This window comes from Gobius niger (assembly GCF_951799975.1).
Source record: "Gobius niger genome assembly, chromosome: 2".
NCBI lineage: Eukaryota > Metazoa > Chordata > Actinopteri > Gobiiformes > Gobiidae > Gobius > Gobius niger.
The window spans coordinates 31,201,942-31,222,970 of record NC_136853.1 but is presented as its reverse complement, the minus strand read 5'-3'; the positions used below and the strand labels follow the sequence as shown (position 1 = coordinate 31,222,970).

At 40.7% G+C, this 21,029-nt stretch overlaps 1 protein-coding gene across 4 annotated transcripts in view; it reads left to right on the top strand.

Annotated features, from left to right (window-relative positions):
* Positions 1 to 6,541: 6,541 nt before the first annotated feature.
* ppfia2 (PTPRF interacting protein alpha 2) overlaps positions 6,542 to 21,029 on the top strand; it is a 78,542-nt gene continuing 64,054 nt past the window's right edge. For 3 of the 4 annotated variants that reach the window (XM_079582206.1, XM_079582207.1, XM_079582205.1), the window contains exons 1-2: positions 6,542 to 6,906; positions 11,928 to 12,183. In XM_079582206.1, the coding sequence (XP_079438332.1) occupies positions 11,935 to 12,183 (249 nt within the window). In that variant the 5' untranslated portion in view covers positions 6,542 to 6,906; positions 11,928 to 11,934. The remainder of the gene's footprint in view (positions 6,907 to 11,927; positions 12,184 to 21,029) is intronic. The other variant, XM_079582208.1, reaches the window with a different exon arrangement.

The window sequence follows — 21,029 nt, the reverse complement described above, 5'->3', positions numbered from 1 at the left end:
GTTAAAGTTTAAGTTCAAATTCTGTCTTAGTAATACAGGTAAGAATATCCCAACTTTTCACAACAGTTAAAGTTCACATAAATTCCTCCATCTCCATCTAGTTTCAGACCACACCACTCTCCCCTGTCATGAATCTGCATTTTCCTCTTTGTGTGAACGTTCATAAAATAGCTGATTGTCTTGTGGCACACGGTTTTACACGTGAAATGAATACGAAACAAATAAAAAAGGAGGAAGCAAACAATCACTGCGATGTCATCCTATCGAACCATTTTATTAATTTCCCTGAATTCAAACTCAGAAGTATTTCTGTTGAACACCTGACCACAATAATCACTCTTGCCCACAGTGTAGATCAAATGAGGCCCAATGTAAAACAAGACCGGCCATTGATCTGTCTGCAGTCTGGGTCTGACAATGCACATCTATCTGCATACAGTATTGGCCTGAAAAAAACATTAGAGAAGGTTTGGTGCAAATTTAATGGTTCTGGGACATTTATTGCATTTATTGCATTTATTGCATTTATTGCATTTATACGCTGTCTGTGAGGTGACCTTGAGAATGTTGAAATGGCGTCCACAAATTATTAATTAATTATTATTGATATACACATAGTTTACGAACACATACCTACAAAAAAAACATAATAATAACACTATATTACAGTAACACCAAATAAAAGCACTAAAACAATTAGGAGCCATTTTCAAAAACAGACAGACAGACAGACAAATTTATAAATTTACAGCCTCTAGGCCAGAGCAATGCCTCATTTAAAAGCTAAGACCAACAAAACTGATCGTTTTTGTCTCTATTTTGTCTGGTTTTTGTACTTTTTTTGTAGGGTGTTTTTGTCACATTTTTGTCATTTATTAGTTCAAACTGGATAGACTCAAACAGACGAAAGCAGTGATTAGGAAGATTTATTGACATGTATATTAGTTTTGGCGATCAGACCCCGGCGGTAGACATCGATGTATGAAAGTCAGTATGGATGAACAGCTTGTAGTTAGGGATGCCTTCCCCCGGAGCCTGGACACTGGTGGTGGTATGGAAGACCCGTGAAGCCGCAGCAGGTAGAAGCCGTGGATGGAAGAGGTGGAGATGGGGTGGAGGCGGGTCGCAGCACAGCTGGGAAGCTAACGAACCATGATTGCTGGGGCTTAAAAGCGGGACCGAGGGCGATGATTGGCTGCTATGGAGGTGATGGCTGAGGTGGAGGTGTGGCCCTCTCGGAAGCGATCATTGGCTGGAGGTATGTGATGCTGAAAATCGTCTCCCAGGTTGAATTAACGTCTAGGCTTCATTTGTGTTTTTGTCGCTTTTTTATTGTGGTTTTTTCCAGGAAATCTCTGAGTTCCATCAGCACAGAAAATAAACACTACACAGAGCAGACCAACACTAATGTCAGGAGCAAAAGCAATTAATTTGAGCCTGTCACAACTTTGTGAGAGGAGGACGTGAGTTTTCATTTGCAACTAGGGCTATAACAGCCAAAACAATACACTATTATTTTGCTGTTATTTCATTCTGCATTGTCACAGCCAACACAATGCGAGCAAACAGTAGATGCATAAACTGTTTCTTGTCGAAGTTATAGGTTCAATAAATATACAATGGGTCTTCAAATGTTCTTCTAGGCTCCTGACTTCCTGCCCTGGCTTGACGTCAAGCTGGGGAGTCGGACTGAGGGGTAAAGCTGCTGTTCACCCAGTCAGGTGCCCTTAAAAAGCTGTTCATGCTTAAAGCAGAAGTAACTCATGCCCCAAGAGGCCATAAGTACCACTGCAGGTGTCGTAGCATGTTGCTTTTTTTTTTTTTTTTTACTCATTAATTGTCCGTGAGAGTAAATACTACGCTGACAGAAAAGACAAAGTGAGAAATGGATATTGTACATTGTGCCATAACTCAATGACACAAGCCCACAGTTATCTTAGCCTGCTTCTTCTCCGGGGTTCTATTAGTGTGTATTGCACCTCCCATCCGGAGGCAGGGAAGTTGCAAGTGTAGTTTTCAGGCCAGAGACACCAGGGGGAGGTGAAAGACCCCCCAATCATCACATCAACACTTGTATCACCCCCAGAAGAACTACGAAAAGGATTTATTAAGGTAAACAAGTTACTTAGTTCTGCTTTAAAATCATACCCACCAAAATGGTTGTAGCCAGGGTGCAACATTTCATGCTACACCTCAGATGTCATGCTTGGTTTGCCCTCAGCTTTCACTCCCACATCGAGGACAAATGACATTGTAAAACATCTGGGGGGAAAAACTAAATTAGTTAGCAGAGGAACAAAATGCATTTAATAAAAAGTGTGTCTACTTCCTGGGTGTCCAAACTTTTTTTTTTTCCATGTTGGATCAATTAATAAATTGAATACAGTGTGTAGGTACATCTTTGTCTTAAATGTATTACCGTAGTACCTGGAAGTAATACATAAACCACTTCTACATAAACCAAAAATGCTTTCATGAACTTTTTACATTGTATTATTGTGTACCCTTTTCTTCAGTTAGTATGGCCTCATGTCATGTGGGTCTGTCACTTGACAGATATCTTTGGGACAGTGGGGTTAGCACTGACAGATGACTGATGCGTAAAGTCCCAGACAGAGATCTGAGCTCAGTCTCTGTCAGACTTTGGCACAAACTGCAGAGATGGGAAAATCACATTCAGGAGCGAAGGGGGAACTGCTGGCTTAACAACCTCTGGCAACTCACATTTAAGACTGAAAAACATGTTTTTTTACTGTAATAATAATGACTCTTTTCAGTAAATTCACAGTAAAAGAATAATACAACAAGAAATAAAAGATGAAATAAATCTATCTATCTATCTATCTATCTATCTATCTATCTATCTATCTATCTATCTATCTATCTATCTATCTATCTATCTATCTATCTATCGCCTCACCTTTGCACAGGAGTATTATCTCTCTTCTGTTAGTTCTTGTTAGTAATCTTACTGCCACATTTTGAACCATGGGAAATATTTTCAGAGAACCTTGATGCAACAAGCAAGTGCATAATCTTTTCTGGAAAACAGTTTTACAGGTCTGGTTTATGCGCTTTAAAAGACAGACCTTGATCAAATTCAGTGTTTATTATCCAAGTTCATTACAAACAAGGGACAAACAAGGATGTTGGTGTCCTTCCATTTGCAAATGCTAACAATTACATTTATAAATCTCAAATTTGATCAAATAGGAGCTCATTGATAAACCTGAGAGATTCTTTTTTTGGTCTGAGCATGTCTCAAACTGAAACAGAATCTGTGTCCGTCTAAATAACCAGTCTGCTGCCATTTGCTGGTTTCCGATCTCTTGGGATGCACTGTGTATCCTGCTCCCGCTTCTCTTTGAATAATTTATAAGCACTGTCCATAGTTTTCTTTAGACCCAAGATCCATCAGTTATGTCAAATATATTGTGGCTATATCCGGTTCTTCCGGTGTTAGTGTAAAAAAAATTAAAAAAAGACAAAATCAAAAATCTGTCTTGGGTAAAAAGAAAAAAAAAGGAGAGAGAGTTCTGTGGGATCTGATACTGACAGGTTTATCACAGCCCTGTTGCATAGGCATCACAGCGGGTCAAAATACAAGGCTCTCCGACAGTGGCCTCATAAAACCTCTATAGAAGAGCATCAGTCAGGCACTGTCAGAAAGTCGAGACCTGGGGAAGGAGGGGAGGCCGATCGGATCTACAAGCCATGCAACAGGATTCAATGTTCATCTACAGAGAAGTAAAATCTCTAGAAATGTTACCGATGTTTACAGACATGATGATTCAACCTTAAAGTGAGACTGTTGCGCGTACGCCTGAGTAGGACTTTGACTGCAGTGTGACCTGACTGTGACTCATGTTTGTGAGGACACCATCTGTGTCTTTGCGCCTTTGGATCCTCGAAGCTTACAGCACAACTCTGAAGATGTGTGGCTTACGTGTTGAATTTGCGTACATCAGTCCGACGGTGCAATGTGTGGGAGGTGGATTGTTCAGGTGAAGGTCTCAGGATGATAGTCTTTGTATTTAGGGTGTACTTGACCAAGCGCTCTTGAAGCTTGTGTGAGGAATGAAGAAGCAGGCCACTCTCCCCATGCACCTATCAGCTTCATTAGCAGCTGTCTGTCAGATTGGCCCACACACCACCGGATAGTTGCTTGGCAACTGGGACCTTTCTTGTCCAATCAGGGCCGGATATAACAGGAGCTCTCCCCTTGACATATGAAAGAGACATGCTAAGTTCTGTCTTAACTCATGACACTTCTGATACACTCTAGGGCTTAGCATATAAAGTTTGTCGCTACGGTGAGTCAAAATAAACCATCATCAACTTCTACAACTCAATCTGAAGTTACTCCCACATTACCTGCACTGACCACAATCACACTTCTCTGTTGTGACTCATAAATCCAATACTTTATGCTTTTCATTACTTTAGAAGAAAGCTCAGGCTCTTCTTTTTTTTTTCTTTTTTTTTGCCTTGTGGTACTTCACATCGAGTGGAGCTAACTGAGGTGGCTCGGGCATCTGTTCCGAACACCTCCAGGTCACCTCCCTGAGGAAGCGTTCTGGGAACATCCCACACATCGGGATCAACCCTCAATTTATAGAACATAGTTATAGGCCTGGATGCATCAGTTGTTTAACTACCATTCATCAAACCAACAGCAATTTATCCCTCGCAATGAACTTTTCAGAATATGCAGATGTACCTGTCAGAGGCATTATAAAACGAATATGTCCAAAGGAATCCTGATATGGACTCATGAGGGGATTGTGGAGGCTCGATGTCTCCCCTTACAAGATTACCATATTATTATTGGTGACCTATGTTTCATGTTGCACCACTGTGCCAAAGAAAATCCCTGTTTGTGAACCCTTACATTGTGACTCAAGCTCCCAGAAAATGAGGGTGGAAATAAAATCACACACCCAAACTGCCATTTGCACAGAAAGTGTAGTGAATGGGCAATGGGACAAGGGTGACTTCAAAAAGACATGACAACAGATGTGGGAAATGTCAGGGTTGATAAGACTCAGTGCCTTTGATCTGGTACAAAACAACCTGGTGAATCAGGGCTCTCTGCCAGCCAAAGCACCCACACGTCTGCTACTCAAATGGTGATCACAGCCTCTATCAGCTACCACTTAATACATATGGCTGTTTATATAAACATCTACTCAAGGGAGTTTCAGCCATATATTCTTTCATTTTCTTTGTGTACTTGTTTATTTTATTTAAATGTATTTAAAGACTTATTGAGATTATTACTGTAAAGTACAATTTGCTTTCTGTAAAACATCAGATGTATACATACCGCAGATCCCAGGAAATACATCTGACATCTCAAGTACTTTTCTACAAACAGCAAAGATACGGCGCAGAACCCTAAAGCTTCCAGGCCTCTGGTGGAGGACCCGAGTATGGAGGAAAAAAGACACTACCTGCAGAGGTAGTTTGGTCATCGTGAGCCTGTATAAAGTAAAGAAACGCCGTAATACAATATTCACAACACAAAATAATTGCTTTATCATTTGACCTAAGGCAACAATAGGTGGCATTGCTCATGTTTTCTAATATCGTCACCACTTCTCATCACAAATAATTGGGCATTAGTTCATATGTCCTGACAGAGAAGACGTTGAACTTTGAGAGTTTTTGTTCCATGTGGATTCTCCCAGCAATAACTGAGATATTAACCAAAAACTAAAGAAAATCAGCAATTCGCCAGTTACTATAGTTACCATAGTTACCGTAATCTAATTTTCAGTTGCTCTCCACCTCAGTTTTAAACTGTGGGCTCTTTAGAATGTTGTGATGTCACGTGAGGGCAACCTATTGCAAAAAAAAAAAAAAAAGTGCTGCTTTCAGCACCATGGACAGCGTCTACTCTGCTGTACACGAAACTGTACGCCACACAAAGGTGGAGGTTCAATTAATACTTTGTTTCACACAAATACCCTTGTGTATGTTTTTTTTTTTACATTTTCTTTTGTTTACAAGACAACAGTGCAAGTGTTCTCTGTTAATTTGTAATTTGTATGTTTGCTTGTGAATAACCAATAAAGCAAAACAGGACTCATGTATTGCAATATTGACAGCATTTTTAGCGTCCGGGTTAAGTCAAAGTCAAGTCAAACGAAACAATTGCACTATAATGATCCTGTTTAACCAAAGTCACCCATGAAGGCAGAAGAAGAATGTGCATCATCATTTGCTCACGTTATAGACTCGCTTTTACTAGTGAATGAAAAATCACGACATTCACACTTTCCTGGCCAAAGGTGATTTCATGGGGAGTTCATGTATGCGACTTGTCTGTTCTCCGTATTTCAACCAAATACGGTGTATTTGTAATCAAATTAAAACTGCACGCGCTAATTATGTTACGTCAGTATCATCATGTGAGTGCTCTAAAGCATTTTAGAGACATTTTTAATGCATCTCCCGTGTTCTTTCTCCAAGAGCAGACGGAAAAGCACAGCTGCAACTTTAAGAGTCCACACGCCTCCCCTCCGTCATCTCGTACAATGGTCTTTACCAGCTCCGCTTATCACAGCACAATTTGGAACATGCGATAATATTTTACCCGGTGTGTATGCGTGTGTATGTATGTGTGTATGTGTGTGTGTGCGCGCGTGGAGCCCCCGGAAATCCAATGTCATCGACTCGACGCAGCTAATTTACCGCACATTTCAACATTTCCCTCTGTGTTTTTGACCATGCCAGCGGTTTGGAGCGGCCGCTGCTGCGCTCGGATCGGATTCTCGGCGAGGCAGCGTCTTGGCGCTGAGAGGTCCTAGGATTGTTCGCTTGATGGTTTAGCAGCTCACACACAGGCACTGCAGTTGTCATTGATCCACGGCCGGAGCCACGACTGAAGTCATAGATAGTACAGTAAGTATTCACACTGTTGCCTCCGTTATCGAAATGACCTACATTGCCCTTTATTCCTTCAGGCTCAAGGTGATTTTTTTTTTTTTTCCTTTTTTTTTTTTACGCCGTGCTCTCTTCACATGGTCAACCCTTGGACCCGAAGCTTGGGCTAGCTCGGTGATGGTGTGTGTGTAAGTGTGTGTAAATGTGTGTGTGGGTGTGTGTGTGTGTGGAGATGTATGAATTAACGATATTAAATCGTTTCATTTGGGTGACATTGTAGTATTGTTGCACACCGGACCGAATGGGAGAGAGAGAAAAAAAATCTATGAGCTGTCAGTATAAAATCAAAGGGGGCGGGATGCAGACTGACTAGAGAGGCATGGGCTGGCATGATGTAATGCACTCGAGACAATAGCCAAGGATTCTCCTCAATTATCATTTCAGAGGAACGCGCTGGAGACGGGTGGACGTAAGACACAACCGCTGCAGTCCGACCACCTCTGCCTCCTTCTTGTGTAGGTGTAGCCCTATATGTGTGGCAGCAGCAGTGAAAGGAGTAGCTGTCATGAAGGAGCCAATGTCCCCCTTCTACAAACAACATATTACAGTTTTATAAAGATGTGACGAGGGAGACAGTGTTGCCTCTTCAAAAGTCATCTTACCGGCTTTACTATAATTAAAAATGCAAAATGACTTTTGTAAAAATGAAAGGGTATTTTGTCTGCTAGCAAGCAGGGTTAATGGCTTCTAGGAAAGCTGTGGATGGAGAGTAGTAAGACCTGGCAGTATTCTTTGCAGAGATGGTATACCGATGCAGTAAAATCCTAGTAATTCTGAAGAAGCTACCTGTAGCAGCACTAGTTTCATATTTGTTAAGGGACACATTTCACACTATGGGCCTCACAAACATGGCTGTAACTTGGAGACAAAATAGCAGTGTTGATTTGTATCGGCTGTGAACATAATCTGAATTTGTTTTTTTGTCCACCTCAGTCAGTCGCTATCGATTTATGTTTGGCGTGACCTTGGACTCGGCGGTTGATTTTGAAGCGGGTTCTTTCACACACACACACACACACACACTACACACAGACTTATTAACAGATGAACTCACAGCCGATGACCACACACATCAGAAGACGCATCATGTCGGGCCCCTCCTTCCCCCTCCTCTGGCACAGTCGCTCACACAGCAGCACCAGATAAATGCACTCACTGATTATGAATGTTGGCTTGATGCATAGGCCTCTGGCTCCACTAATGGACGCATCCAGGGGCAAATCTTATTCTGGACCTCCCATTCAGTTCGTGATTCATTCTTGCTTTCTGTTCAGAAGATATCAATGAAAAGTGCAAGCTATAACTATGGTTACAACATGTTTTCAGCAGCCAACAAAAGATCACCTCTTCATGGAGCCTGTAGTTTAGACCTCTTCGTTTATTAGCTTAGCAGTTCATATTTCAGTTGTCTTTTTAAAAAATGAATATCTTAGAGAAGTTTAAAGTACAGTGTGAAATTAATGTTTGAATTCTTTCGTTGAAGCTTGTTCCAGCTGGAGGGACCTGAGATGGCCTTTCCCCCCCCGCTCTGTGTGCACTGCTGGGACACTGAGAGTTGCTCTATGACATGTATGAAGGCACTATGGAGAATAGATTTGTGGATCAGACTTTTTGGCAATCAATCAATCTGTTTGCATAATTAAATAAGACGGTATAATGTTTTGCTTGATGGAGGCGGTTCACATATTGTTTTTTCCGAGGTTAGTGCTACAGGGACATACTCTGTAAATGAGATACACATACCAGTGTATGATGCCATCTGTTATGCCCCATTCAGAAAAAACGCTGTGTCACACTTTCACCACCTGTCAGTTTGATGTCGATTACACTGTGCAAAGAACTGTTGTTTCCATGATGATTGAGCTTGTCAGAATAATCTGTATGCACTCTGCTACATGCCGAGACATCAAACCTAGACATTATTTAAAAAGCCGCGGTCAGCTACCTTGGCCATTATTACTCTGTTCATCTGTTATTGCATTGTCGTCACTTTCCTGAATCAAGAGTCAGGACTCACCTTCTCCAGTGACTCTTCACTTAATTGTTGCTGTATTCCTTCCTTCAGACACATTCTTTGTCACGTTAGTCGCTCCTACATTAAGAGTAATACTACACCAGACTTTTTTACGGTGAAAGAGACTGAATACTTGCAGTCCTCAGTACGAGTGAGCGACCTGCTAGTATGTAGTGGGAAAGAACGAATCGCTCGGATGACTGAACTGCTAACTCCGCACTAGATAGCCTCACACTAAAGCCTAAAATAAAGCGCAGTGGCCAGTTAAGGCTGAATGGGAATAAATAGAAGTCATTATAAAAATAAATAAATAAATAAAACATAGACACATCTGTAAAAAAGCAATCTGTGCTCCTTATGCCGGTTGTAACAAAAGCTTGAAACATGTCATTAGAAGCGTTGTGTGCCTTTAAAGGCCCATCAACAAGCACATTGCTTATCTCCAAAGGCACAGAGTGTTGCACACTGTCCTCTGTCTGCTCTGCACTTTTCTGGCGGAGCAGGTTTTTGATGTTTCTTGGTGTAGAATAGTGCTGAATGTGCTCCACACGCATGGCTATGAGCTGCTGAGATGCTTTTCTGTGATTGGCTTGTTCTTCGTTTTAATTATACTTTTTTGAGGAGTGTTTTCCTTTTCCTTGATTAATAAAAAAAAAGAAGTCAGATTCTGTACAACCAGCAATATCACATTAAAAGTGTGTGATTTCTAGTATTAACAACATCAACTGGGAGAATAGGGCAGATCATGTTCATTCATTGGATGAAGCTTTCATGCGAAGTTTCAGAGGCAGGTGAAAAAAGCTGGACTTTCTGCACTGATTTGGATAATTTTCACTTCTTTTGCTGAATAATTTATTGATTGGCATATGGCGTGGGGAGAGGAGCTCAGTGATTCCTGCTTGTCTGCATCTGTGGCCCTCTGTTTAACTGAGCATCTCCTACACTGTTGTTTGTCCTGCATACACCTTCACGTTCAACACACAGCCAGCTGCTCTACATTCTGTTTGGGGAAGAATCTGGATTATTTATACGGATGTTTGTTTTGCTTTCACTGAAAATGAAGCACATATCAATACCCAGAGTAATTGACCTTACAATGGGTTTGGTGTGGTTCAGAGCTCTGATAATATTTCTGCCAAATAATTAAGTCATTTTGGTCTATTTTTGCTTCATGTATCGCTTGTACATCAAACCTATTCCCTCATCTTTTGGCTAATTACATCATGGAACATGGAGCGACTTAGAGCCCCTCATGTCATTAGCGTGAGCCAGAAGGTGACACATGCTACACATGAATGCATCATGTGTAGTATTTTCATCATAAACATTCATGTTCATTTGTGTATGGTATTTTTATGTGAAATGAGCAATGGTCCTGGGACATGTTATGGGAGCACCCGGATTCACGAATCGCCTACTTGAGCCTTAAAGAATTACTAATCAGGGCATTTGAGTGAGACAGTGGCACGTTTGGTAGTGGTCATCATTATCTAAAAACTGGAAGGTCACTCCCAGCTTCGACCAGTGAATACTGACACTCTGTTCATGGTCAAGACATTTCACTGCCTTGCCTATGAAGTGGTGTGTGGTGATCATTGGGTCCATTAATGCACATTGGCAGTCACGATTATCAGTCAGCCCTAGGCAGCAGTAGCACTACCACCTGCTGTATAAAACGACTGACAACTAATGATTTATGAGTGTCTAAAAAGTAGCTATAGATCACATGCATTACCATCATATTTGATGGTGGATTTCAATCCTGTTTACTTGTAGTTTTAGTTTTATCCTGTCAGCTTCCCTCTGTATACATCCATCTACAGTCAAACAGGCACTTCCTTGTTAGAATGCTTACCCTGATCCTCGATTCTTTGGAAAAGCCTTTTCTCCAGGCTGACACTGCCTTGTGACATAAGCGTGTGTAGAGCCAGGCTGCAGGCTGTCGGCCCAGTCTCTCAGGTCTAAATGGCAGCGGATGGAAGCTGAATACTGAACTGGGGGAGTCTGGCCAAAAGCCTAGGCTTGATATGGGAGACCCCAGTTCACCGCCAGTACATGCTGTGACACACAGTCCTGTCGCTATACACAGAGAGCCAAGTCTGTCTATAGAAAACGTCTATGTCCACGGTTAGAAATCCCATGCAATAACAGTAACCTACTGTATGAGCAATAGTTAAGCGTTGGCATGTTGGATTTTTAAACAGCTAAGGGGCTCATTTAGTAAGTGATTTGTGAAAAGTTTGAGCTGTGGCCTTATAGCGTTTTTTGTGTGTGCCTCTTTAGCGTACACTAGTGCATATGCACAAACGCTTAGTAAACCAGGCCCAAAGTATTTACATGGTCCACCTGAAATACACACAACAATTATTAATTGCTTATTGTTACAATGAATGCCTGTTTTTTTTCGAGACTTGCACTATTCCCAGGGGACTGTGGAGCGGCGGCACATGACCACTACTGTATAGCATAAATATGGTGTATTATGCAACCGAATCTGGGCTGGCCCATTAACCAGCACAAGCATGAAATGTAGGGCAGAACGGCCGCCTCCAAGACGTCTCTGCAGCTTTGAAACGCTGGGGTGATGCAGCAGTCATTAACTCACCAGAACTCACAGCAATACAAGCACTCATAGTAGATATCATCTCCAATGTGTATATGTTGACAGAGCTTTTTTCATACACACATAAAAAGAGTGATTTATGTGTGTTTATTTGCTATCTATTGAATGAAATATCATACTATATTTTACAGCTGTTTGTTTATATGATATAAAACACTATCAGGACTCACAGTCTTCATATTGCATAGTGATCCAGATCCTCTCATTGAACAAAAGAACAGCAGCAATGATACAAGAGCTTGTTGTACTTTCTGATGAAGTTTATTATATATGTAATTTGTCAGCTGAGTGGCACTTCTGAGAACAGAACATTTTTTATCTGCATTGTTTGCTTCTTTTCAGAGCCAAGATGATGTGCGAGGTGATGCCCACCATCAGTGAGGACACTGCCCTCAGCCAGCGCGGCTCTCAGAGCAGTGCGTCGGACCCAGACTCTCACTTTGAGCAGCTGATGGTCAACATGCTGGACGAGCGTGACCGCCTGCTGGACACTCTGAGAGAGACCCAGGAGAGCCTGGGCCTGGCCCAGCAGCACTTACAGGACGTCATGTATGACAGAGACTCACTGCAGCGCCAGCTCAGCTCTGCCCTGCCACAGGTAACAACTGCTCAGCAATCAACAATACTGCTTTCGAGATTAACATTCAATAAATTACTATTTGAAGAATAGTCTAGTACCGTAATTTCTGGACTAAAGCCGCTACTTTTTTCCCACCCTTTGGACCTTGCGGCTTATACAACGGTGCGTCTAATTTATAGATTTTTATGGTCATACTGAATATTGTGTCATGTGCCTATCGCTGTCTTCCACCACACCTGTTGCCCGGAGCGGGGGCAGCAGGATGCCCTCTGGCGCTATAGCTAACTTGTTTGATGCTCCCCCACGCTGAAATATTATGGAGGGTTCTGAACACACTTTAATAAAAGTAAATGTTCCTGTACCTGGTAAATTTGACCACGCATGAAGAGAAAAGTCCTGTACTTCCATTGCTGATGGCGCTTCAAATGCGCTTGGAACAGCGTGAACAGCTGCGGCTTATAGACCAGGGCGGCCTATAAATGTAAAATGATCTCATATTCAGGTGCGCTTTGCCTGCAGCGAACGTTTCGCGGTAGTTGTGAATTCAAAAACAGCCAAGGATCCATCTTGTGCTGCTCGCACCGCTCTGTTTGAAAACCAAACCATCAGACGTTGGCCGTTTGGGCCAATCACAAGGCAGTTATAATGGATACTAATTTACAACACAGAGAAGTATGAAGAACAGTGAATAAAAATCCCAACACTAAATATACATTGGATAAATGTTGGCTAAAACACTTGATCCAGTCAGCACCAAATGCTGCTGCAAAGGGTTGTCTTCTCCTCTAACGATTTTTGGATTGCAAGCCTTGATGTGTCAGTTTGCTATATCAATGTCCATGGCATATTCAACACCTTTTTAGTGTCCACTGCGTCCATTTTTTTTTCTCATATCAATGCGTACATATCTTACAGTGATGAATAAACTGCCTCAGTACAATTGTAGATGTGTTTAGAGCAAAACATGGACAACACAAGTACAAGGGTGCAATCTTTATTAGCTCCATGTTGCATTGTTTTATTTGGGGTTGAATACAGATCCTAATGTGAGATAGAAATTTGTTGCTGCATTATTAAACATTGTGTTGATAATAGAGGCCTTCTGCAGTGTAATTTCTACACTAAGTGGAGATTAGCACTTTGTGCAAGTGTGTCAGTAATTCTAATCGCATGCTCTCTTTCCCAGAGACTCTGGAGGTTTGCTGTGGAGACTAAGGACTTTGTTTGCCGTTGACACAGTGTGTTCTATTAGCTGTGGTGTGATCTCACATTCGAATGTTAATCAAGCTTTTCTAATATTCATGAAATCTTTTTTTAACCAGAATCAGATTGCTGTATCTCGATTGTTTTACATTTGAGACTGAGCCACTTTGGTCATTAAGGCTTCTGTGTTGTACTGTCTTCTACAAAGGTGAAATGGCACAGGTCTGCTGCTGAGTGGACAACTTTACACACGAACTATTCACTTGAATATGAGTTTTAGAAATTAAAACAGTGAGTAGGTCTGGCAAAAATACTTGAACCAGTGGAAAAACTGTTCAAAGATCTATGTTCTGAGACATGGGATTAAACTCTACTTCCATAGGGAACAGTTGCCCCTCGGCTCTGGTCCCAAGGCCCAAGTCTCGATCTGTGTCGTCCAGATCTGCTGCAATATCACACTCTTTTATTACAGACAAGGAAAGAGGAAACCACTCAGTTTAAATGTTAGTTGTGGCCCAAACACCTTGCTAACTAACATATTTGTAGCATCCCACTTCTTCACAGGGAAGGCTTTATAGGCACGTTTCACAACTCGCAGGGTCACTTTAACAGGAATGTTAGAAAACGCGCCTGTTCATGAAATTGATACAAATTCTTTATGATTAGATGCAAAGGGTTTTCCACACAAATGTCTAGGTTTACTATATTCTAAAAATGTTTTTTTGTGAGCTCGCCAGGGCCCTGACCACAGATTTGTACAAAACTCTTAAAAGATAGTCAGACATTTGGCCGACAGCTGTCGCTTCACATCACTCTCTTTTTGTAAGTCTGAAATAGTGTGTGGAACTGTGCTGGTGTCTATGTTTGCTTGTTTGCTTGTTTGCTTGTTTGCTTGTTGGTTGTGCTGCAAACTGCTCCAAACCGTTCTGTACTGAGCCAGGCCTGTATATATATATATATATATATATATATATATATATATATATATATATATATTTATTTTTTCTTGTTAGAAAAAGGTTGCTTAATAAAGATCAGTTTCTTTTTATCAAAGAAAAGACAAACCACACATTTAAGGTGGGGATATTATATTTTCAGTAATTTGATGAAATAAATTAAATTTGGTTTGAAAACATTTACTCAAGTTCTATTGTAACTTTAATTTGAGACTTCCCTCTCTTTGTCACGAGCCTGTTTCTCCGCTCCATGGATGTAGTTTTCCATGGACTGTATCAAAGGTGCTTCAGCATGTGGCTTTGTAGACGCACAGTTCCAGTGGACGCTTTTCCCACTGGCTGTTCTGTAGGGGCAGTGCGATCGCTGGCACTGAATATTGAAATAGTTGCCACGTTAGGTATAAAAATTACTTATATTTGCATGAATGACTCAAAGCACACGTCCACGTCCAGGTATGTTTTTGAAGAAGAAGTTGTGACATTGTAGAAATCTCCAAAAAGTCTGATAGCTGTATTACACATTTGTGTAATTCTATCATCACTTTGAAAAACTAGAAATAGATTTTGGGGTGTGATGCAGACGCAAGCGCAGACTGATTCAACTCCATTGTGGAGATTTAGCATCTGAGGTCTGCTACATGTAATGGAAATTGCTGTTCGAGGTGGGCTTCTATCAGATAATATCGAGGGTATTAAGTGTTTGTTCTGCACTTTTGTAGTTTGTACAAGACAACTATCTTTATGAGCAACAAATCGAAATGAAGATGTTAGCTGCACATTTTGCTTATTTCTGTTGGTTCACAAAACATCACGCTGTCATCGTCACTGAGAAAGTCCACCCCACTGCTGTTATTATCATAATGTAACATTTGTTTATGAAGAGATTGACACACACATTAATGAAATGGATCATCTCATTTTTAGGGGAGTCCTCACATTCAAGTTAACACCCCTGCTCACACATCTATTTGTCCAGACATAATCAAATATTGTATTGATCATCTGATCACAGTTTATTATAGCTCGTCAATAACATTTTCAGTGTGGCATGCGTTATGTGCCATTCAGATCTGAAAAAGAAACAAAAATATAACGCATGTAACACATGAGTAGCATTCAAATACTATGACAGGGCTGGGACTGTTGCCTGCAACCTCTCACTGTGCCTTTGCTGAGAAAAGGAGGCCTCTGGGCGTCAGAAGCAGTCATCCAGTCAGCTGGTCCTCTGCACCAAGGCAGCACATGATGCTCCATCATTACAATTATTGTTTGTGCCCCAGTTCACACTAACTGCAGGCTACAGGCGAGTTTGGTTTGCAGTGCGGAGGAAAAGAGAAGCAGAGCAAGGGTCATCAGGCCTCATTGTATCAGAAAATGCCAAATAATAAATGTAAAACATCTTCTAAAATCTGTGGAAAGGGAATTAATTGTGTGGCTGTTATAGCTAAGTGATCATTGTCTTTCAGCTAAATAGTTTTTGGATGCCGGAGCAGAGTGTTAAGTGTCCTGTTACGTTGCAGAAGAAGACAGTGTGAAGGAACTTGTGCAGATGTAATTATGTCTCTAATGAACAGCACAGTGGGGCACCAGAGTGCTGTAAAGTCAGAAAGTTGAACACTAGATCACTCTGACAATGAGGCAAGTGCTGTGGCTGCAATCGCCTTGTTCACACTGTTGCTTTCTCCTCTCATTATATGCTATGAAAGTAAATGAAGCACATTATACTACAGTCACTTTCGGGGAAAAAAAAGACACTGAGATGTGACTGGCTTTGCCTCTTTGTATTTTACTGCTACATATGTACAGTATTAATTGTTTTCCGGCAATGCTTTGGTTAATTTGTCTAAAATTGTGGATTTCGATGGGCACACGCTAAAGTCGCCTCATGGCATGATTCAGAAGAGACGGGAAAGGGAAGAAGATTTTGCATCACTTAACTTTGGCATGACTCAGCCCCGTGGCAAAAATGCAGAAAATCCTCAAATCTCAGTCCACAGCCCTTCTTTAATGCACCACATACATTTTCTTAGATATTCAGAGAGCTTCTGCCCGTGTGGATTAAAAGTCTAGTGGCACTTGTGAGAGCTTTTCATTCAAGGCACTGTGCTGTGGTCAATATTGAAATGGTCTGTAGTAATCACCTGGCCTAAAAAGATAAAACATTTTGGAGAATTTATTTTTCACATTAACACCCTCGTATAGACACTTAGATATTTGCACAGTATGTCTAAACGCCACTGTACACAAAGAAAACGGTTATTATTTTAATGAAAGATAAACAAATGTAAACATAAAGGTGAAATGAGATGATAACCACTGCTGAGACATTTGCTTTCTCTTACTTTCTTCTGTCCCATTGCACATTTACAAAGAAAATACTTGAAATTGTTGATAATACATTTTTCATCATCATGACTCCTGGCCTGACACACATGAACAGATCACAGTCAATGACGTCACTAATTGTAGACTAAAGCAGGACTGTGATGGATCAGCAGCTGGTCTGTTAATGGATACCTTTTAGCTCCTCAATGACCAACGTCAAGGACAGAAATAGAGCGTGATGTCACTGGCTTTGGGCTGCTCCAAAAAAAGTCTTCTTCAAAGAATCCTGCTGTGCTGTGTGTTGTTCTGTGATACCGGCTTTGAGACAGCTTTTAAATAAGACAACACAGTGAATTGCATTTGAATCAAGACCTCGATTTTAGTGGTGGCAAATTATTTAGGTCTTAATCTCTTAACCTTAACCAACCTTAACCAGGCACATTTTGGCTTTACCCAAATCTAAAAGCTTGTAGAACAAAGCGTCAAAATAGCAACGAAGACAAGGCTGAAAATATGACCGAAAAAACAACTACAAAAGAGCGACAAAAACAAGTGACAAAAACCCGATGAAAAAAGGGACAAAAAGTGACCAAAAAGCAACAAAAATTTGCTGGAGAAGCAACAATAGCACAATAAAAAAGCAACAAAAATATGATTATAATATGACACATAGTAAGGAAAAAAGGCGATGAAGAAAGCAACAAAATACAGAAAAACTATTTTTTTTTAAAGAGATGAAAACACAACATGACAAAAATGTGGCAACAAACATTTATTAGTAAGAATAAGTTCATACAGGCCCTAAAGTGCAAAACCATGTGGACCCATCTCAGAGATCTTGAGCTAGGTTTGGTCAGGACTGCCAAACAGGAGGATTTAGCCTAATGTGCATGTTTTGGGTTGGGCTAAACCAGAGCACCCGGAGGAAGACACCCAGACACAGAGAGACCTCCCATCACAATGTTTATTTTATATATGAGTAGTTACATTTTCAAGCATTTATTTAGTTGTGTTTGCAATGTAACTTCAGTAAGTCAAGTTAAAATTATGTATTTATATGTAGTTTGCAAATAAAAAAAAGGATAAAGACTTACATTTTTGATGACATATCCTGTGGTTTGATAAAATTCGTATTCATTTTGTGGCCATAATGACCATCGTTACGTTTGGAGGAAAAAAGGGGGAATCTCACAAGCCTGAGAACACCATCCCAACTGTGAAAGACGGGGGTGGCAGCATCACGCTGTGGGGTTGCTTTGCTGCAGGAGGGACTGGTGCACTTCACAAAATAGATGACATCATGAAGAAAGAACTCTATGTGGAAATATTGGAGCATCATCTCAAGACATCAGACAGGAAGTTAAAACTTGGGCGCAGATGGGTCTTCCAAATGGACAATGACCCAAAGCATATACTGTCAGTACTGGTTAAAAAGTGGCTTTAGGATGACAACGACAATGTTTTTAAGTTGTCCTCTCAAATCCAATTGAAAATATATGGGCAGAGCTGAAAAGGCATGTGCACGCAAGGTGGCTACAAATGTGGCTCAGTTACACCAGTTCAGTTTGGAGGAATGGACCAACTATGACAACTATTGTGAGAAGCTTGTGGAAGGAAACCCAAATGTATGTAAACTTTAAAAAGTAATATAAAACCATGTATTAAATTATATCTTTCATTCTTCTGCCATTCAGCAAATAGAAATAATTCATAAAATTCTAAAGTTACTTCTGGTTTCATGTCAAGCAGTGAGAAAAAAATGCAAATGTATATTTTTATTAAGTGTATGTAAACAACCGGTTCCCACTCTATAAGTATGTAAGTGCAGTAGACCAAAGAATCAAAGCTATTGTTTGGTATTATTGTTTACAGGAAGGACGTGAGTTGAACTATATCAAATGTAATGACGATTAAAAAAATAAATAAAAAAATGCAGTCTCTTATAAATGGAACTGTAATAATCACATGTCACAGCCAACCCTGACTGCTGGCTTTGTGCAGCCAATTGGTGCGGCTGTTGTCTGCAGGTGGCAGCACATAATATGCGTCAAGTGTTAGTTAGCCCTTTGCATTGTGCCGCTTTGTGCCTCTCTGTAATGATAATGTTTGTTTCTATAGACAGGACAAGAGCTCCCTCCTCTCCCACAGCTGTGTCTGAAAGCTCAGCGCAGTTATCTGTCGCCTTTCTCTGCCCACTTCTCAATACACTGTAGCATGCTTAGTGTGACATACTGTGCACTGGCTACTGTGCGCCAAATTCAAAGCCTCAGATCAACTCTAAATTCAGCAAAATGATGAATAGTGCCATGGAGACTTTGGTTCCTGAGCAATGTTACAAACTGTGTGCAGTGATTTTTGGATTCTTACCAGAAGCATCATATGCAGGCTAAAAACTAAACTTGCACTAAACTTGATTTTGTCTTCTGCTGCCTTACTGTTACTATGCTATGACATCACTTGCATACCCTCCATGATAAAGTCACTAATATGCCACAAATGATTGCCAGCACTTTGTATATCCATGTTTTACATCTGTCATAATAGGTGTGTTTAAGATGAGCCAGGCGGGCTCAGGCACTGCCTGCAGTGCCTGAGCCCGCCTGGCTCATCTTAAACACACCTCATGTGATGTTCCAACATTTGGGCATTGCTGGATCGAGTAAAAATGAAAACTGCATGTTTTGCCCTTGGTGAATTGATTTCTCTTTTGTGTCTTCTTCTGAACATTCCAGAAGAGAAAGTAGCTACTTGTTCTTTTCTCCTATAGCTACACTCTTTGAACATCTCTGCTGTTAACATTAGCGTTATACTCTTCACTGCTTTCTTGAGAAAAGTGAAATCATTCATAGCATAGAACTCAGTGCAGGACTCGGTGGCTGCTTCACTGTATCAGTAAATGACGTCAGTGTTGATAACAAAGAGCCGTTTGTGTGGGACTGTTGACCTCCGGTCTGAGTCTGTGACATGCTGCGTCATATGAGCATCACAGGTTTACTTCTTTTAACACGTGCCTCACGCAACTGTAATCTCAATACAGTATTATGCCATTGTCTAAAATGAGTGTAAATTAATGACGGCTCAGGTTTGTCTGCTCCCCGTAGCAAGTACTATTATTATTGTTATAATTTTTATAGACAATTAACTTAACATAGCTAATGCTGTGTGTCAAATTTCTTGCTGAAAATCATTTTTATAATCCAGTATTTTCTATTTATTTCAATTTTTCTGAAGGATTTTTTTGGTCTGTAGGTTTTATTTGGGCTAGGCATGTCAGGGTGAAATGGGGTGAAGTGTGGAGAGAGACAAATTGTCAGAACTGGGACCCGAACTCGTGCCACTTGAGCCAGCATGGTAAGGCAGTAAGTAAGTGCTTTATTTGTACAACTGTACAAATGAAAGTGTGTTCAGATGTTAATCCTGAGCCACTGCGACTGAGCACACTGCTCTTGTGGGCCAATCTGACCAGCATGTGTTTGGAGGTATAGGCTCCACAACAGTCTGTCACCATCTTATCCTCGTTTGTCCCTTCCTTTGTCCCCTCTTGGTGCCTCTTCAGTGTTTCAGAAGCTGGCTAGCTGTTTGTTTACTTTTAAAAAGCTGCTTTCCTCAGGACCATTATGGACTTTTTGCATTAAAAAATCCAGCAAAACAGTGTGGAAGACAGAAACCACAAATGCAGTTCACAGAAAAAGGCAACAAACGCTGCTATACCAAAAGAGAGGGAAGTTTCTGCTTGTTTAAGCGTCGCTGTGACACATAGTGACACATTCTGCGCTGTATGCACCAGCCTTAACCACCAGAATATCAGATGTAGCTGAAATGTTTATTTTTCTTAATGGACAGAATAATCAAGAGAGCAGTCTAGATGAGTAATTGTGCTCTCTGTTAACATGTGTGAAGTATGAGACAGTTGTTATGACACATAACTTCCTGTCTGACATGCAGGCACTATATTTAGCCATCACACAATCAGACTAATTTGGCGTTATCATTGCAGAACTAACAAAGAGTGCTAGAGTCTTTAAGAAAAGGCTGTTTTGATGACTTTGCTAACTCCGGTTTAGTAATCTGTAGCGATCTGGACACAGTTATGAAATAAGGGCCTATTCATTATAACGGGGCATCAAAAAGCATTTAAAGTCATTACATTAATTGTGTCAAAATTAAGGCCTAACTCAAACTGGCATTAAGTACTTTTGTGGGAAAAATAATGGCATTGCTCTACTATTATATTTGCCTACGTTTGTTCACGTTCAGCTGCAGTTTTGGCCGAAATTGTCCACATTTTTTGCCAAATTGCTTGTTGTGTCAAATTTGCTTTTGAATATCATGTTTGAAAATCTTAAGAAATACAATTTGCACCGATTACCACTTTTGTAA